The 15,873-nt window shown below is 32.2% G+C and overlaps 1 protein-coding gene and 1 pseudogene across 2 annotated transcripts; both read right to left on the reverse strand.

The window, feature by feature from the left end:
- Nucleotides 1–574: 574 nt before the first annotated feature.
- On the reverse strand, nt 575–2,476 carry LOC114192184 (scarecrow-like protein 23 pseudogene; annotated as a pseudogene).
- Nucleotides 2,477–5,595: 3,119 nt separating this feature from the next.
- LOC114191830 (uncharacterized) lies at nt 5,596–13,952 on the reverse strand. 2 transcript variants are annotated; one of them, XM_028081249.2, is made up of 15 exons: nt 13,676–13,845; nt 13,520–13,571; nt 13,004–13,292; nt 11,805–11,979; nt 11,397–11,480; nt 11,050–11,291; nt 10,548–10,764; nt 9,965–10,044; nt 9,555–9,639; nt 8,739–8,870; nt 8,536–8,649; nt 8,401–8,448; nt 7,132–7,216; nt 6,175–6,231; nt 5,596–6,039 (listed from the first exon to the last, which is right to left on the reverse strand). In XM_028081249.2, the coding sequence occupies exons 3-15, from the start codon at nt 13,228–13,230 to the stop codon at nt 5,909–5,911; spliced, it is 1,677 nt and encodes a 558-aa protein (XP_027937050.1). In that variant the 5' UTR covers nt 13,231–13,292; nt 13,520–13,571; nt 13,676–13,845; the 3' UTR covers nt 5,596–5,908. The 2 variants fall into 2 exon arrangements, with proteins under 2 accessions (XP_027937050.1, XP_027937049.1); XM_028081248.2 differs by lacking the exon at nt 13,520–13,571 and having other exon boundaries at nt 13,676–13,952.
- Nucleotides 13,953–15,873: the final 1,921 nt, after the last annotated feature.

Genomic DNA, 15,873 nt, shown 5'->3' on the forward strand with positions numbered 1-15,873 from the left:
ATTTCTATTGAGAGCACCCAAACACCACTACACCCAAAAACTGACGCACATGAAGGGACGAGACACAAACTTGCTATGCTAATATAAAAATCGAGACGCACACACCATATAAACTTTAACTTGTTGCCTTATTTTATTGAACTAAGGCTTGCTTTTAAATAGTCGTGCAACATATAATTAACTATCTAATATCTAGCCTAAAATAATGGAATAAATCCAATATCTCAGCAATTAACAACTACCCAATATTTCAGCAAACAAATTTCCCCGATCTGTTTTTTAAAATACTGCTACTCACAATTAATTAACTACCCTATCATATTGCAAATAAAAACAACCTAATAATTAAAGATTATCTGACATTTTCCATAAAACATGCTTCACCTATAAAAGTTGGACAAAATTTGATTAGGTCCAACAATATTAATGAAGTGTATACACATGTTCCGAAAACCCAATTAAACTTGGGAAAGTTGTTGCCACTCATATTTTGTTCTACAGCTTCTGCCATTAATTTGTTTATCCAAGTAGAGAGGCATACGCATGTGGATGTCTAAATTTAAACAACATTGGGGACCACAGAAAGAGAAAAGAAAGTAGATTAACTTGTAATGTTTTGTGATGTGGTTAAATTGGCAAGGCAATGAGAGAAGAAAATGGAAGAAAAAGCAAAGAAAGTAGATTTACAGGTAGTGAAGGTAGTAGTTTAAAAGTATGAAGAGATAAGAGGGCTTGAAGAAGGTATAGGAAGCTAGTTAGATGCAGAAGAGGTCCATGCAGAAGCTGTGTACAAACTTGTATCCTTCCATCCAAGCCGTAATGTGCCATCAAGTTGTGAAAGGCTATAGCCATAAGCTGGTGAAAACATGTTCAATATCAAGTGAGCTTGAGCCATTGAATTGGCACTCATGGGAAGCTGAAGAAAAGAGTGGGTAGAAAGCTCTCTTCTCCAGTGCCTAAACTTGTCTTCACCACTCCTCTTAGGGCCTCCTATGGCCAACACATTGTTGATTTCCCTAGAGAGAAGGTCATGCTCCACTCGGTGCCTGTTAGCATCATCAAAGTGCAAGTATGCTCCAAGAGAATCAAATAGGGTGGAGTAGTAGTGCAAGGAACCCACAAAACGGTCCAAGAATGAGCCTCCATGGTTCACATCTTGCTCCACCAAGGTGATGATTCTTGGCTCCAACTCCTCAAGGAGTCTCAGTGTTTTCCAATCAGGTCCAGTTGCATCGTACAGTGAATGCTGCAACCAATGCACTGCCACTGCCTCGCCAGGCTTTACATGCAGCATCGACACATCAATTACTTCCCCAAACTTGCTTGCAATGGGGTAGAACTTGAATGATATCCCAAGCCTTCTTGCAAAGTTGGAGAGTTGTTTCCCAGTTTCAACCAGGACTTCCATTGAGCTTCCCAAGCATGTCATGCTCACCTGTGCTGGACCCTCCATTCTGGTCGCTAATATGTGCAAAAAAGGTGGCCATTGCAGCCCTTGCATGATGTCCAAGTCAATGATGTGAATACTGTCACAATGGTTCACTGCCTCAAGGATTGCCTGGTTCGAAGTGAAGTGTGCAAATTTTATGAAAGGGGTAACGTTGTTCAACACTTGGAATGCCCAGTTAATGTTTCTGTGATCAGCCAAAGGTGAACACACCCCAAGCCATGAATTCATCACCCTGCAACTCATGGCCTTGGCAAAATAAGCAACAACTCTTTCACCACATGATGCTTTGTAGGGTGAGGCCACTTGTGTTAGCTCTAGTAACATCCTATTAGCCTCACCCAGGTTCTCAACTGAAATTGCCACTGCACACTCCATTAGAAGGGTTATGAGGCTCAACCCTTGATCACACACATTGTTGCTTTGGGGCAGAATGAAGTTGGGTAAAAGTGAGGGAACAAAGTTGTCATGGGAAGTCTTCAACAAGCTATCACAAGTTGTTTCTGTTAGCTCTTCAACAAGGTGTTTGGTGATGTCACCAATGTGTTCCTCCATCCACTCAGAGACTTCATTCTGCCCCAAATTTAGGCACTGGTTTTCTGTTGCTGGGGTTGGGGCATTTGAGTAGTGATCCCATGTTTCATGCATGTGTGGACGAATCATGTTTTGATTATAATTTGCATGAACCAGCTCGAATCCCACTTTCATCATACAAGGATCAAATAATAATGCAACAAATTTAATAAATTATTCTGAGATAGGGATAAGAAACAAGTAGTAAAACACAAAAGTAGTGGAACAAGGTAGGAGAAGGTGTAAGAGGGGCTTTGAGGAATAGGCTTGTGCCACTTTTAAAGGCAAAATTTGATGAAAAAATAAAAATAAAAATAGGAGTTTGTGTTGTTTTGTATTGTATTGTCAATGACATTGCCAATTCCAGAGGCTGGCCGGCATAATAAAGCCACTAAGAAAAAGATAAGTGGCTAGAAGCCTAATCATTACACGTCGATTTGGCAGTGATTTTACTATTATAGTAATGAACTTAAATGTTTTTAAGCTTTTTATTACATGTCTTAACTTTGAGCTATTTTTCAAAGCATGGAGAGTGACGTTTTTGTTTGTGGTGACATGGTGATGGAGAAGGAGCAACTACCCTATATAAATAATAATATGATTAATGTCATCATAAACTGTAGTGAAAATTGCTTTTCATTTGTTTATCTTAATCCTCTCTGACTTCGCAAAGCCACTGAGAAATGGAAATTGCTGTTCATTATCATATCAGTTCAGCAAAGTGAGCAATGTCTTTTTTACTTGAACACTTTTCAATCCTCAACAAAAGTTCCATCCCTCCCATGTAGATATTTATTTAATGGCATTCTTCTTTAAAAGTGGGTTAAGCCCTTCCTTTGATTTTAACCGAGAATAAGATATATTTATTGAGTAATTATTAAACCACCTTTTAGATGAAAGAGATGGGTATGTTAGTTTATTAAAGGTCTATATGGGTATGGAAGGACCGTCCCAATTATTTTACCATGCTACAATGACAGTTTAATATATAAAGATTATTGATTTCTAACTGTGATTAGAAAAAGAAGATGAAGTTAATGAAGTTAAATAACATGCTTTAAACGACACGGCACATGAAAAATAATGGTATTAGTATCTGTGGGCTGTTTCTTGGTGTTTTGTGATATAATTGTTATGTAAGTTTGACATTTTCCTGATCAAGGCTGCTTCATAGGGAATGAGTATGCAGTAGAATGCAATTATTTAATATTTAGAAGAAAGTAAAGAAATAAAGCAAGGAACCATTCCAAAGCATTAAAAAAGAAGTGTGAGTGTCACACTGTAAATGTGAGAAGAAATCAAATGTTGGAGCTAAAGGAGGCAGTCAAAATGTGTTGATTCTAGGTAAACAAAGTTTAATTTTTCATTTTTTTAATTAGTTTTGAACTTTTATAATCTTTTATATATATATATATATATATATATATATATATATATATATATATGTTAATTCTTTTAGTTATAACAATTCTTCCCTTTATCAATATTAGTAAACTAAAGTATTTATTGTAAAATAAAAGTATATGATGAAAATTTTATTTTAAATCCATGGTATATACGATAAAAAATATTAAACCATGGTATATAAGTAGATGGAAATAATAAAATCATGTTTTATAAAAGAAATGTAAAAAAAATTAATAAATATTTTAAAGATGTAATAAGGCATATGTCATCTCTGAAATCTGGACAGAATATTCGAATAAGTTTTCCTTGGAATGGTCCTGCACCAATCAATCATAACAATAACTTATATTTGCCAGCGACTGCTTCATGTTAACGCGGTTTTACTAAATACAACAATATTTGACCTCTTTTTTTCCTTCTCTCGAACTTGTATTAAAATTAGAGATGTCAAAAAATCCGTACTCATGGGTATATGTGGCAAAACATAATGGGTAGAAAATGGATATTAAAAATGGATACCCGCTATTTACGGACACAAGTATTTTTGATACCCATATGTCAACGGGGCGAATACGGATATCATAGTATCCGTACCCGTGGATACCCGTATCCGCTAAACTTTAATTCACAAAAATATTTTCATATATATATATATATATATATATATATATATATATATATATATATATGTAAAAAATATTGTGACATAATTTGTTTTAAGGTGCACATCTTGTCTTATCTTTTGTCTCCATTCTTCCAGTTTCAAGTATTGGTCTTCTTCCAGGTACACCGTTTGACATTCTTCTCTTCCCTTTATTTGAAATTGGACATATACATCAAACCTTATATAGACAGTGACGTTTATGGTATGCTTGTTGTCAAATGATGGAATCAAAATAAGAATACTTGGCACGTGCCAGTTGAGGTTTATTATTTGTTTATTTTTCAGGAATCAATTGGAAAAAATGGACTTGTTAATCAAAACACTAATTAAAGAATTTTTAATGTGTTGAACATCATTTTATATTTACTTCTATAATTATTTGGACTTATATGAATTTAAATTTAGTTGAACTTTATTTAAAATGTATGATAGTGAAGTATTTTATTTTATTTTATTTGAATTAATGATTAAATATTTTTTTTAAATAAATTTATAAATACCCACGACTACTTGTGGATACCCGCGGATATGAAAAAAATAGGTAGGTACCCACATAATGGATACCCGACGGATATAGATACGGGACATATATTTATTCAACAGGTAAGTGCGAAGAAGTCACTACCCGTACCCTAACTGTCCCGTTAACATCCCTAGTTGAGGCACTAACTGTTTGCTTTAAGAACGCATGATTTCAAAAATGGAAAACATAATTTTTGCTGTAAATTATTGATCAATTAATCAATTGCAAGGTTGACGCAAATTTCGCCTGTTATGATTTCAATACCTTTTTTAAAAATATTTTATAACTAGGAAGTATCTGCCTATTCATTTTTTTTTTATCAAAAGACAGTCCAAGTTAAGAACAAAAACAAAATACACAGACTTGTGATAAGTGATAACAGATGCATCTTCGGTATGATTAAAACTGGAATGTCAAGGTTAATAAAATCCTTAAGCTGAAAAAAATTTGAGATCATTTGAGGGGGACAAAAACAGTTTGGTTTGATCCATTTTCGTTCAACTTTGGCATAAGATAAGTGACAAGCCAGCAACATTACCACCGCGTGCAATGGTATGATGGTATTAATCATGTCAACTTCTAAAAGTAGTGATCACCAAATCCGACATTCTTCAAAAGTTTTACTTCAGTTTCTTGTTTTTAGTAAAATAAAATAATGTTAGTATGATGCATGAAATAAGAAAGATGATTTTACATTCCCACATGATGCAGGAAGCATGTTGGAATCAAGGGTAAAAGTAATTCACAAAATAAGAGATACAAAAGGAGATTTTTCACATATTATGTGTAATAAACACTGTCAATAACAATGTAGGTAATCAACTACTCCTAAAAGTACAGTATCATGTTAACAGGCTAAATATTACAGAAGAATTCAGTGTTAATAGGAAAAGTAATCCTCCAATTCTAAAGTGTAAGCAATGAATAGATATCAGCTTACAGGCATCCCGTTCAATATAATAATAAATAAACGAACCATAATAACCCTTACAAATTAATGACATTTAAAAAAGAAAATGCAAACAGGTGTTGTTCTTATATACTACACTCCAATGATACAGGGATAATGCTTTGGTATCATTAATGTAAAAGAGAACGCGAATATACATGGTATGAAGTATTGATAGACAATGGGTGTATGTTTTAGTGTAGCATGTGTCACAAGGGAGATGGTGAGGAGTAAGAGATTTACAAATCAATAGTTGCGGGCCACTGACGAGATTGGTCCAAGCCATTAGTGTAATTAAGAACAAATCCAAACGTATACAGAGTAAAATTTTAAAGGTGGAAATGGTTAAAATGCTGAGTTATGATTCCTACTGGGAGGAAGATTCTTGTCTCTGCGAGATAACTCTAATTGGGGTGGCAAGAGCTTTAAAAAGCTTCCTTGAGCAGATGTATCAGACAACTCTTGCTCTGGTGTTTCTGATTCACAATATCATGTCAGCCAGTTTTATCACTTCAAAAGATTATGATTACGTTACAGTGAAACACAAGCTAAAAAGAAAACAGCTTGAAGGAATATAATAATGAATGGTCCCAAAGCAAGAGAAAGCCTACCGAAAAGTGACTTGATGGTTGGCCTCTTTGGTTTGGACTGTTTCTTCTTCAGTTCAGCTGGGAGGCAAGAGGAAACCAAAGTCAACAAAACAGAACAAAACAAACGACCTTCCAGGACATTAAATGCAAATACGATCAGCACAAAAGACAAACACAAAAATTCAAATATTTTTGCCTTTCAACATAACCCCACCAGTTATGTTTCCTTCCTGAAAAAACATGTCACCTCATTGATGTGAAACTGAGGTTTTATATATCCTTGCAATAATATCTGAACAATGCTTAAGAATGTTGCTATTTGTTCATGTAATAACCATTTACTGACTTAAACAATCACACTCTCAATTAATGCATCTGTTGGGCCTTTAACACCTGTTCACAAGAGGAAGAGGTGTAAAAAGAAGGAAGATGGGCTGTGAGACTAAATGGGCTAAAAGCATGAAAATGCAAAACTTGAAGGTGAGATATGGATAACAAAATGTCCACATGGAAAGGGGACATTGGAGTGGAATACTCAGTCATGAGGTACGAGAGAGTAGCAAAAGGGGGTGACAGAAACTGGGTGAGGTATTAGCAGGCACGGTTGCATCTTGCAACTCTGGATGTTATCTTCTTTTCTGGATTACTATTTTCCGTTTTTCCTGGTTTCTTTTTCTAAGCTTTAGTTATACTCCTTTGGCTGTAAAGTAATTGTTCTCCTACAATATCATCTACTTCCTTTCATATAATACCAGTTTCTATCAGTATCTAAGATGGAAACACATACACAAAAAGAGCTCCTCCACCATAATTATCTCAAAAATGATTTTGAATATCTGAAGATCCCTCCTATAATAAAATATATCTAACATAACAAGCATAATAGCTATGACATGGCCAAAATAGAATCCCCGAAAAACATTAACATAAAACAATTTGAAGCAGTGAAAAGTGAAAAAGAAAAAGAAAGAGATGTACCCATCCCAGGAACTTGATAATCGTTGACAATTTCAAAGTTCTTGTATGTGTATCCAACAAAATTTAAGTCCTTAGATGAAAGCATCTGCAACATCTCAACAAAAAGACAAGGACAAGAAATCGATAGGAGTGAGCAAACAACAGAAATTAACATATTGAAGATTTGAAGATAGAGAATATAATGCAGCAATAGAAAATATTAAAAAATTATGATAGACGTCAGGTAAAAAGAACAAAATAACCAAAAATTGTAACTTGCGAGATAGCCCTTGGCCACTGCTCATAATAAGTATAACCAAGCTAAACACCGGTAAGTCATTATAATGGTTAACAAGAATTGCCTTTAATATAAATTCATATAATTCAGACTCAAGAAGATCTAAGCAACCCTATGTCATGAAAGTTATTGCTAACCTAGTGCTGACGTTTTTCAAAGCCTTAATGATACACATTTTAACATGGGCCATGACTTAGGTTTCCAAAATATTCCGGGCAAGTATCAATTCTTGTTAGAAAAATTGTAAAAGTAGTTAGATGTCGAAAGTAAAAGCCCAAACACTATTCATATCAAGAATTTGAAGAAGATAAATAGTTCAAAAAGTATAAACAAAACAATGATGACTAATTGATTTTTGGGTTAAGTATGGTTTTAGTCTCTGAACTTTGACCCAAAATTGGAATTCGTCTGTCTGAAACTTTGATACATTTTAGTCCCTAAACTTTCAAAATGAATGAATATAGTCCTTTTAACTCAATTATGTTAACCTTTTTTTAGGTGTCAAACGCATTTCTCAGTAGATATTGAACCAAGAATATGTCAAATAGTGTAAACAACTTCAATACTAACATAAAAAGCGTTCGGCACGTAAAAAAAAAGTTAACATAATTGGATTAAAAGGACTATATTCATTTATTTCTAAAGTTTAGAGACCAAAATGTATTGAAGTTTCGGACAAGGACGAATTCCAATTTTGTGTCAAAGTTCAGGGACTAAAAACATAATTAACCCTTGATTTTTCCAACCACCATGGTCCTGCCTATGGTTTCTACCATCTCAACAACTAACACAACTCATGAAGACTAAAAGATACACCAAGAATCCACTCATAAATCACATCCATGCAGGGTAGTTAAAATAAAAGTAATTCAAAGTATAAAATGATGACTAACTAATCTTCTCTGTACTTTTCTACAGTACCGGGGGGTGACACATGATCTATAGATAACTTGGTAACAATTTTGCACAGAGAAGGAAACGCCAAATATTACCTTCCTCCATGGACCAGATCTCGACGATGATTGAGTTTGGCTGTCAGACTACAATTGCAAAACATAAAATGAGAATAAGTCAACGAGGCAGTTCTAACAAGCTACACAAAGCGAAAATCTAAGAGACTCAAATACCTCATCAAACTTTTCAAAATTTTGAGTGTCTAACTCATCATTGACCTCAGGAATAAATGCAGCTTCCATATGATACAGCTTATCCCATTCAACACCTTTGAAGAATGAATGAGCCTAAAGAATATGGCGAAAAGGTAAAATCCATACCAAAAGGTATAAGATAGCAAGCAGATGAATTTAGAAAATCACAGAGCATACAGCACCTTTATTTCATCTGCACCATTTGACCCCAGCCTCTGATTTACATTACACAAAAGTTTACTAATAAGATCTTTAGCTTCTGGGGACAGCCTAGCTTCTTCAGGAAATTTCAAATAAGCTTTCCAATTTACAATCTACAAAAAACAGAAACCAAGATTAGCATGCTCTATAAAATTTATAAAAATTTATACACAATTATGTAAACAGAATTTTTCTACTATAGAGTGTAGGTTGCACTATACCATGGATCATGTTAGAAAACCATTTTATGGAAATTGAGAGGAAAAAAAGGTGATTTTAATCCTTGACTGAAAAAATGAATAAAATCAAGAAAGATCTCTCCAACGAACCTCCAGCTTTGTTCTAGCACATTTTTATGCCACTCCTTTCTACCTCTCCAATTTTAAGCTAAATGCGTATGCTTCCACCCATCTAATCAACTGTATTTGGTTATCAGTTCAAATCATCCAAACAGATGTTCAATGCCAATGATACAAAATGTCTCTTCTTCATTTCATGCTTTGGAAAGTGTGAATTACCATTTGCAATGATGAAAACAGGTTCCCAAACACACTCTGACTAATTGTTCTTTCTACTTTCTATACTAAATTTTAACAGATTACCAATGATAAGAAAATCAAAAGAATTCGCTTCTGAAATCCAGGCATGATATCATATCGCTTGTACTTCATAAAAAAATAAAGACTGCATTATCAATATCAATTATGATCCACTCTGCACTTATAGAAAGTTTACTCTTAACAAAGTGAATGTCAAACGAGCATAGTCAAAAGAAACATTTCTTTTGAAATGATTACCTTCCTACAAGTCAACATCGGATCATCAGAATAAAAAGGTGGATATCCCACCAACATTTCGTACATAATCGCTCCAAGTGACCACCTGTGAATTTGGTAAAACCATCATTGCATCAACATAAAATATGTAACCTAAAACTTATGTTCACAAATTCCACATAAATGAAGCAGAATTTGACATACTTTTAGGACATTTGAAAAGGAAATAATAATAGAAAAGGAAGTCTCCCAGATTGCATCCCAATTATGGAAGCAAGAAATTTGAATGCCAAACTAGGTTGGGACTGGAAAATTATTGAAAAGATCACCAAAAATGAATAAATGACAAACACAACTGTTATGATATAGATACATCATAGCATAAATAAATTAATACTTAACATGCCAACATTCACACACATAAAACTCACCAATCACATTCCATCCCATAACCTTTCTTCAAAAGAACTTCTGGAGCAATATAATCTGGTGTACCAACTGTGGAATAAGCCTGCAAGGGTTTATACATTTTGTTAGATATATCCCATTAGTTAGGGAAACATAGCATCTATTATTTATTAGGAAAAATAGATATTGTTTGATATTGGTAGATATTGTTGATATTGTTTACTACAATATCTTCTATTTAACATATTTGTGTTTGGTTATCATATATACTTGTATCACTCTTTATTATAAATGCATTCACCCTATATGTATTTTAGACACAAGGGAGATTAACCCTATACAGTTTTTTTTCAATATTGAACACATTTGAAAATTACAAGCACATAAAAAAGATGTATAACAATGCCATCTTTAACCATTAGTTTAATGGAGCCATTTATTTTTATTTTTTGATTTTGGGTTTGGTGAGCAGATAGGGTTTTGATATGTACAAATTATCATAACTTTATTTCACTGCATCACAAGGAAAACACAACATCAAGTTTTACAATTGCATGCACTGTCAGGAATTAAAAAATAATAATAGCATTATAGCAGTGAACTTACAAGTGTTCTCCGGTTCATTTGCCAATGTTGAAGTTGTTCTTGTTGTGAACGTTTAGGAGTTGTCCGCTCTTCATTTTGTGAAGTTCCATTCACATTCTGACCCACAGAAAAATCCTTTTCTTCAAGTGTATTGCAATCTAATGGTTTACAAAGTCCAAAATCTGACAATTTCAAGTGCCCATATCTTTCAAGTAACAAATTGTCTGGCTTGATATCCCTGTAGCACAAAATATTGAAGAGACAAACTTAAACTATATAACTGATTAAGTTTGCTTTAGTTTCAAACAAATACATGTGGTTTCATACATCAACAGTTTTCACAATTAGATCCTTTTTAAATTAGTAGCAAATATGTAAGCCTCATACTTGTAACAGTATATTCTGGAAATTAACTCTGTTATACCAGAATCAATTAAAAGATAACCCTGCATACAAAAGTTAAATGTGGAATAACCACGGAAATCAGACTTCTCTGGAAGTAAATGAACAAGTATATTCATACCTGTGTATATAATTGTGTTTATGTATAGATTCAATAGCCAGAACAGTTTCTCCAACATAAAATCTAGCTTCATCTTCGGTCAAGGTATCCTTTCTCATTAGTAGAGTCATCATATCCCCACCCGGTAGATACTCCATAATAAGATACAAATATTCAGCATCCTGGAATGAACAATAAAGTTTGACTATGCAATTGCTGTCAACCTCTGCGAGGAGATTCCTTTCAGATTTAACATGCTCAACCTGAAAAAATTAACAAATGGGAATAAGTATAATGATCTTCTTGACCATAGGCATTTAAACTGTAAATTCTGGAAAACATAATCTAGCTTGACCAATGCTTGTAACCTGGCCTCTGCGGAGCATCTCTGATTTTTTTAGCTTCTTCATTGCATACACATGACCACTAGTCTTCTCCCTACAGACTCTAACCTGGAAAAATTCAATTTTCAGTATGGTAGTCAAAATCGAGATCCTTTTTCAGAAAAAAAAGTGGGAGAGGAAATCAGTTGTAAAATTCTGTTACACTTTTACACAAAATCCAAAAATCAATTTGTGTTTCACGAAAGGGTAGGTGCTTTCGCAAATAAAATCTTCAAATTAATCCTCATTTAAGATAGAAATCAGTCTTTTATAAGTTGACAATCATTGTTAATATTTTATAGAAATCAGTCTTTTTATATCTTTTAAGATAGAAATCAGTACATTCATTGATCAGAAGTTCAAGGAACAAAGTAAAGGCAATCATATACATACCTCTCCAAATGCTCCTTTTCCTATCATTGTTAATAACTCAAAATCATCAACACCCATCTTATGCCTCTGAAGGCGCATATATTCAGTTTCCTTTTTCTCTAAAAATTTAAGCAGGTTGTTTTGATCCTCCTCAGAGACATCAGCATCAGCCAACTTCTTTTCCAAGATGGTTCGACTGTTATAAGTAGGTGAGGTGTTACAAAAGTTTATCATATGTTTGACAAAGCAACTAACACAGTACACATAATATTCAAGCAAATTACAGTTTCAGCAATATTCACATGCACCTTACAAAAAACAGAGGAATCCATATCCCACATTAGTGTGTTTCCGATACAGTTAATTATGAGAACTTTATAGCTACACACTAAGAGTTTGTGATATGAGCCAATGACTTGAGTCTCGTTAAATCTTTCCAATTTTTCTTAGCAGAAGAATGATCAAACATACCAAGGTTAGAACCTACAATCTCACGCATGCTACTAGGAAACCCATAAGTGCTAGGCCAACCCTAGTGGGTCATTAAACTTTCCAGTTATGAACATAGAAGAGATATGTCTTCCAACCCATTAGACGAACGTGCACATACAAGCTTCATGAAAAAACAAAATTAGTAATCAGTTCTTTATATGGATAGTCCACCAAATTTCACAAAAAACATTAAAACATACTGGTGGTAATAATTACAGTGCCAGATTTGAGTAAGAAATTCAAAGGTTTTCATAAGGCTGAACTCAATGAGACATAAACCAACTTCAATTTTCAATCAGACACTCCTTTCGAAAGTGCGCTCTGTATTCTTGGATAATCCTGCCTAGAATCAGCGCAGCCAAGCGCCCAATTTAACATATCGTTCAGTATGAGCAATATGTATGTAGCGATGGAAAAGTGCCACGGCAATACTAAAAACATATACTAGAAAAATTTACAGAACTAGAGTCCAGCATGATGAAAAGCAATACCAGCAGAGCAACTATCTATCTGACAAAAATTATAACACTTTAGAATCAATCGACCGCATCAGTTATAAGAAATCTAATATCAAGAAAATTACCGAAAGTCCTTAAAAGAAAAGGGAGGAATCCCACAAAAATGTACCCCCAAAACTGTACGCAAGAGGTTTGAACAAACAAGTGTCAACACTTGATGTGTCACGATACATAAAACATTATCAGAATCCCCGATTAACTGAATCATACCGCTCTTTCCTCTCCTGAAGGTTCTTCATTTGCTCCTTGTAATGATTTTCAATGTACTGCTTTGCTGCGGCCACCTTCTGTTTCGTGACACTGGAAAGCACTGCTTCATCCACCGCCGCATTCAAATCCTCGTTTCCTCCAATACTACCCTCCTCCTTTTTCTTCGCAGCAGCCCTGGTTCTATCTCGAGGCTGGAACTTCTGAAGCCAACTCCTTGCAGAATCCATCTCCTCGCCTCAATGCTAAACAATCAACCTTCTAACCATTCCCGACACTTCATTCCAAACCCCTAAAAGGATAAACACAAAAACCCAACTGTAAGAAATCTTTATCAACAGGAACACAACTCAGCTCCCACAATTTTCACACACAAAACGGTGTAACATATTTAGTCTCATCTCCTGCACTTTCTATTTTCACCGACGACCCATTTTCCACAACAGATACTTACTTTTTCCCCCAAAAAAAACATTCGCTCAAAAAGAAAAGAAAAATGAAAGACTTCCTTTCCGGCACCTTAATTGCTCGATTTCAAGCGTTTCCAGGGCAAAACAGTAAAATCGATGCCCTCAAGTAACAGAAACAAAAAGGATGTTAGGGTTTAGGAACGGCGAAGAAGAAATCAGAATGTAGAAGAATTGCGGTTCTAGAAAGAATGAGGATTCGTATTACCGAGTTATGAAGAAAGCTTCTTCTTTTTTAGATCCCCGAAACCCTAAAGAGAGGGAGAGAGTGGCAAATTGGTTGGGCAATGGCAACGACAATAGCCAATGGCTTCAGTGAAGAACTACTGACAGAGATCAACTTTGCGCGTTATTCAGTGTTTCAAGCTGTTTTTCTCTCTGTATGTATCATGATTCGTACATGACATGGCGTTCACCTTTTGTGCCAAATTTGCAACTAAATCTTCTTATTTTTTTTCATTTATTTTTAAAAATAAAAAATGGAAAATTGCACAGAAAAAAATAAAAAAGAGTAATTTTAGCATTTAAAAATTAGTTACTTTGGATCCCGCGAAGAGCCGGTTTCGACTTCAGTGTAGTCCCCTCTTTTACTGAAAATAATTTTGTCTCTTTTGTTGTGGAAATAATATTAAAATCGGTTTTGGTAAGTTTAAAAAATGTTGTGTAGTCATAACTTGGACAATTGGTATCATTTTTCTCAGAAAAATTGGTGGAGCCGCCACAACTGCAGCTGCCGGTGGCCGGCCTGAATTTTGGAAGCATGAGCACTGTTGTTTACTTTGGCTTTCTGCATACACTTCCAAGTTTTCTTTAAAATTCCAAAATTAACTTTTAACCATTTGAACGGAAGCCACAAAAATCATACTTCTAAAACTATTTACGGATGGGGACTTTCGATAAAAATATTTTTGGAAGTTAACAGTTAAAATTACATACTTCTAAATACCAAAATAAATATATATATATATATATATATATATATAATTTTTTGATTTTGATTTTTTAATTTAAAATCTAACTGTTTGTAAATTTTATTTTTTTTAGTTTAACTTACGTTTTAATACATTATATAAAAATAAAATTAAATATATACATATATATTCTTGAAAAAAACAAATAAAAGGTAAAAAAATAAATTAAATTAAAAATACTTAAACTTTAAATAAAAAATATTAATTCTGTTTTAACGTTTTTTAATTTTTTTTAAACTTTATTTTTTCTAAATTTAAATTTTTTTTTGTTAGTTATTTTTATTTTATTTAATTTTTTATGTTTTCATATTTCTTAATACATATTTTAAAAATTAAATAAAATATTTATATATATATATATATATATATATATATATATATATATAATATTATTTTTATGTAATGTATTGGAAAGTAAATATACATTTTAGAAATAAATAATTTATATATATATATATATATATATAATTTGTTTTTATTTAAAAGATTAAAAAATATATTTTTAAATAAATTAAACTGAAAAATATTACTTAATTAACAAAAGAAATAAAAAGTTTAAAAACATTATATACATATATAAATATATATTAATGTTATATATTACTTTTAAAATATATATTACAAAATAAAATATTACAATATAAATAAAATTTAAAAGCTAACAGTAAAAAAAATTAAACATAATTAATAAATAATAAAACAAAAGAATATATATATATATATATATATATATATATATATATTGTTTTTTTTACTTAAAGTTTATTAATCTTAATTTTTTATTTTTTAATATTTTTATTTCGTTTTTTGTTATTTTATTTTATTTTCAAAATGTATAATACAAATATGTATATTAAATTACATAATTATATATCTTTTAAAAATAAATAAAATTAAGAAATAAAATAAATTCAAAGAATAATTAAATTTTAAATTAAAAAAATATTTTTGTTTAGAATTTTTTATTTTATTTAAAGTTTAATTTTTTTTACTTTAATTATTTTTTCCTTAGTTTAATATTTTTTGTTTAAAGTAATTTTTGTTTTAAATTTATATATTTTATAAGTTTTATTATTTTTAATGTATATTTTGAAAATAAAATAAAATTTTAATATATATATATATATATATATATATATATATATAATTTTGTTTTTATAATGTATTAAAAAGTAACTAAAATTAAAAGTAATTAAACTTTAAATTTAAAAAATTGTGAAAGCAAAAGAAAAAGAATATATATATATATATATATATATATATATATATATATATATATATATATTCTAACATCCGGAAGTCTAAAATTTTAACTGGATGTCGATTTCTGAAAGTATCTTTTATTGAGAGTCAATATTTGGAAACAATTTTGGGGTGTGATCTATGTGGCTTCCTTCAAATGGTCAATAGGTATTTTTGGATTTTTAAAAATATT

This window comes from Vigna unguiculata, chromosome 7, assembly GCF_037176805.1.
Source record: "Vigna unguiculata cultivar grain cowpea cultivar isolate G323 ecotype 2 chromosome 7, ASM3717680v1, whole genome shotgun sequence".
Lineage (NCBI taxonomy): Eukaryota > Viridiplantae > Streptophyta > Magnoliopsida > Fabales > Fabaceae > Vigna > Vigna unguiculata.

Bases quoted from the DNA above. Each gene is read 5' to 3' on its own strand.
- LOC114191830 (XM_028081248.2), bottom strand. From the start codon at position 13,230: ATGGATTCTGCAAGGAGTTGGCTTCAGAAGTTCCAGCCTCGAGATAGA. The intron at 9,640-9,964 runs GTGAGTTTTATG...CCAAATTCACAG, and splicing joins TATGGGATGGAATGTGATTG to GTGGTCACTTGGAGCGATTA. The intron at 6,232-7,131 runs GTACATCTCTTT...CTTGCCTCCCAG, and splicing joins TTATCAAGTTCCTGGGATGG to CTGAACTGAAGAAGAAACAG.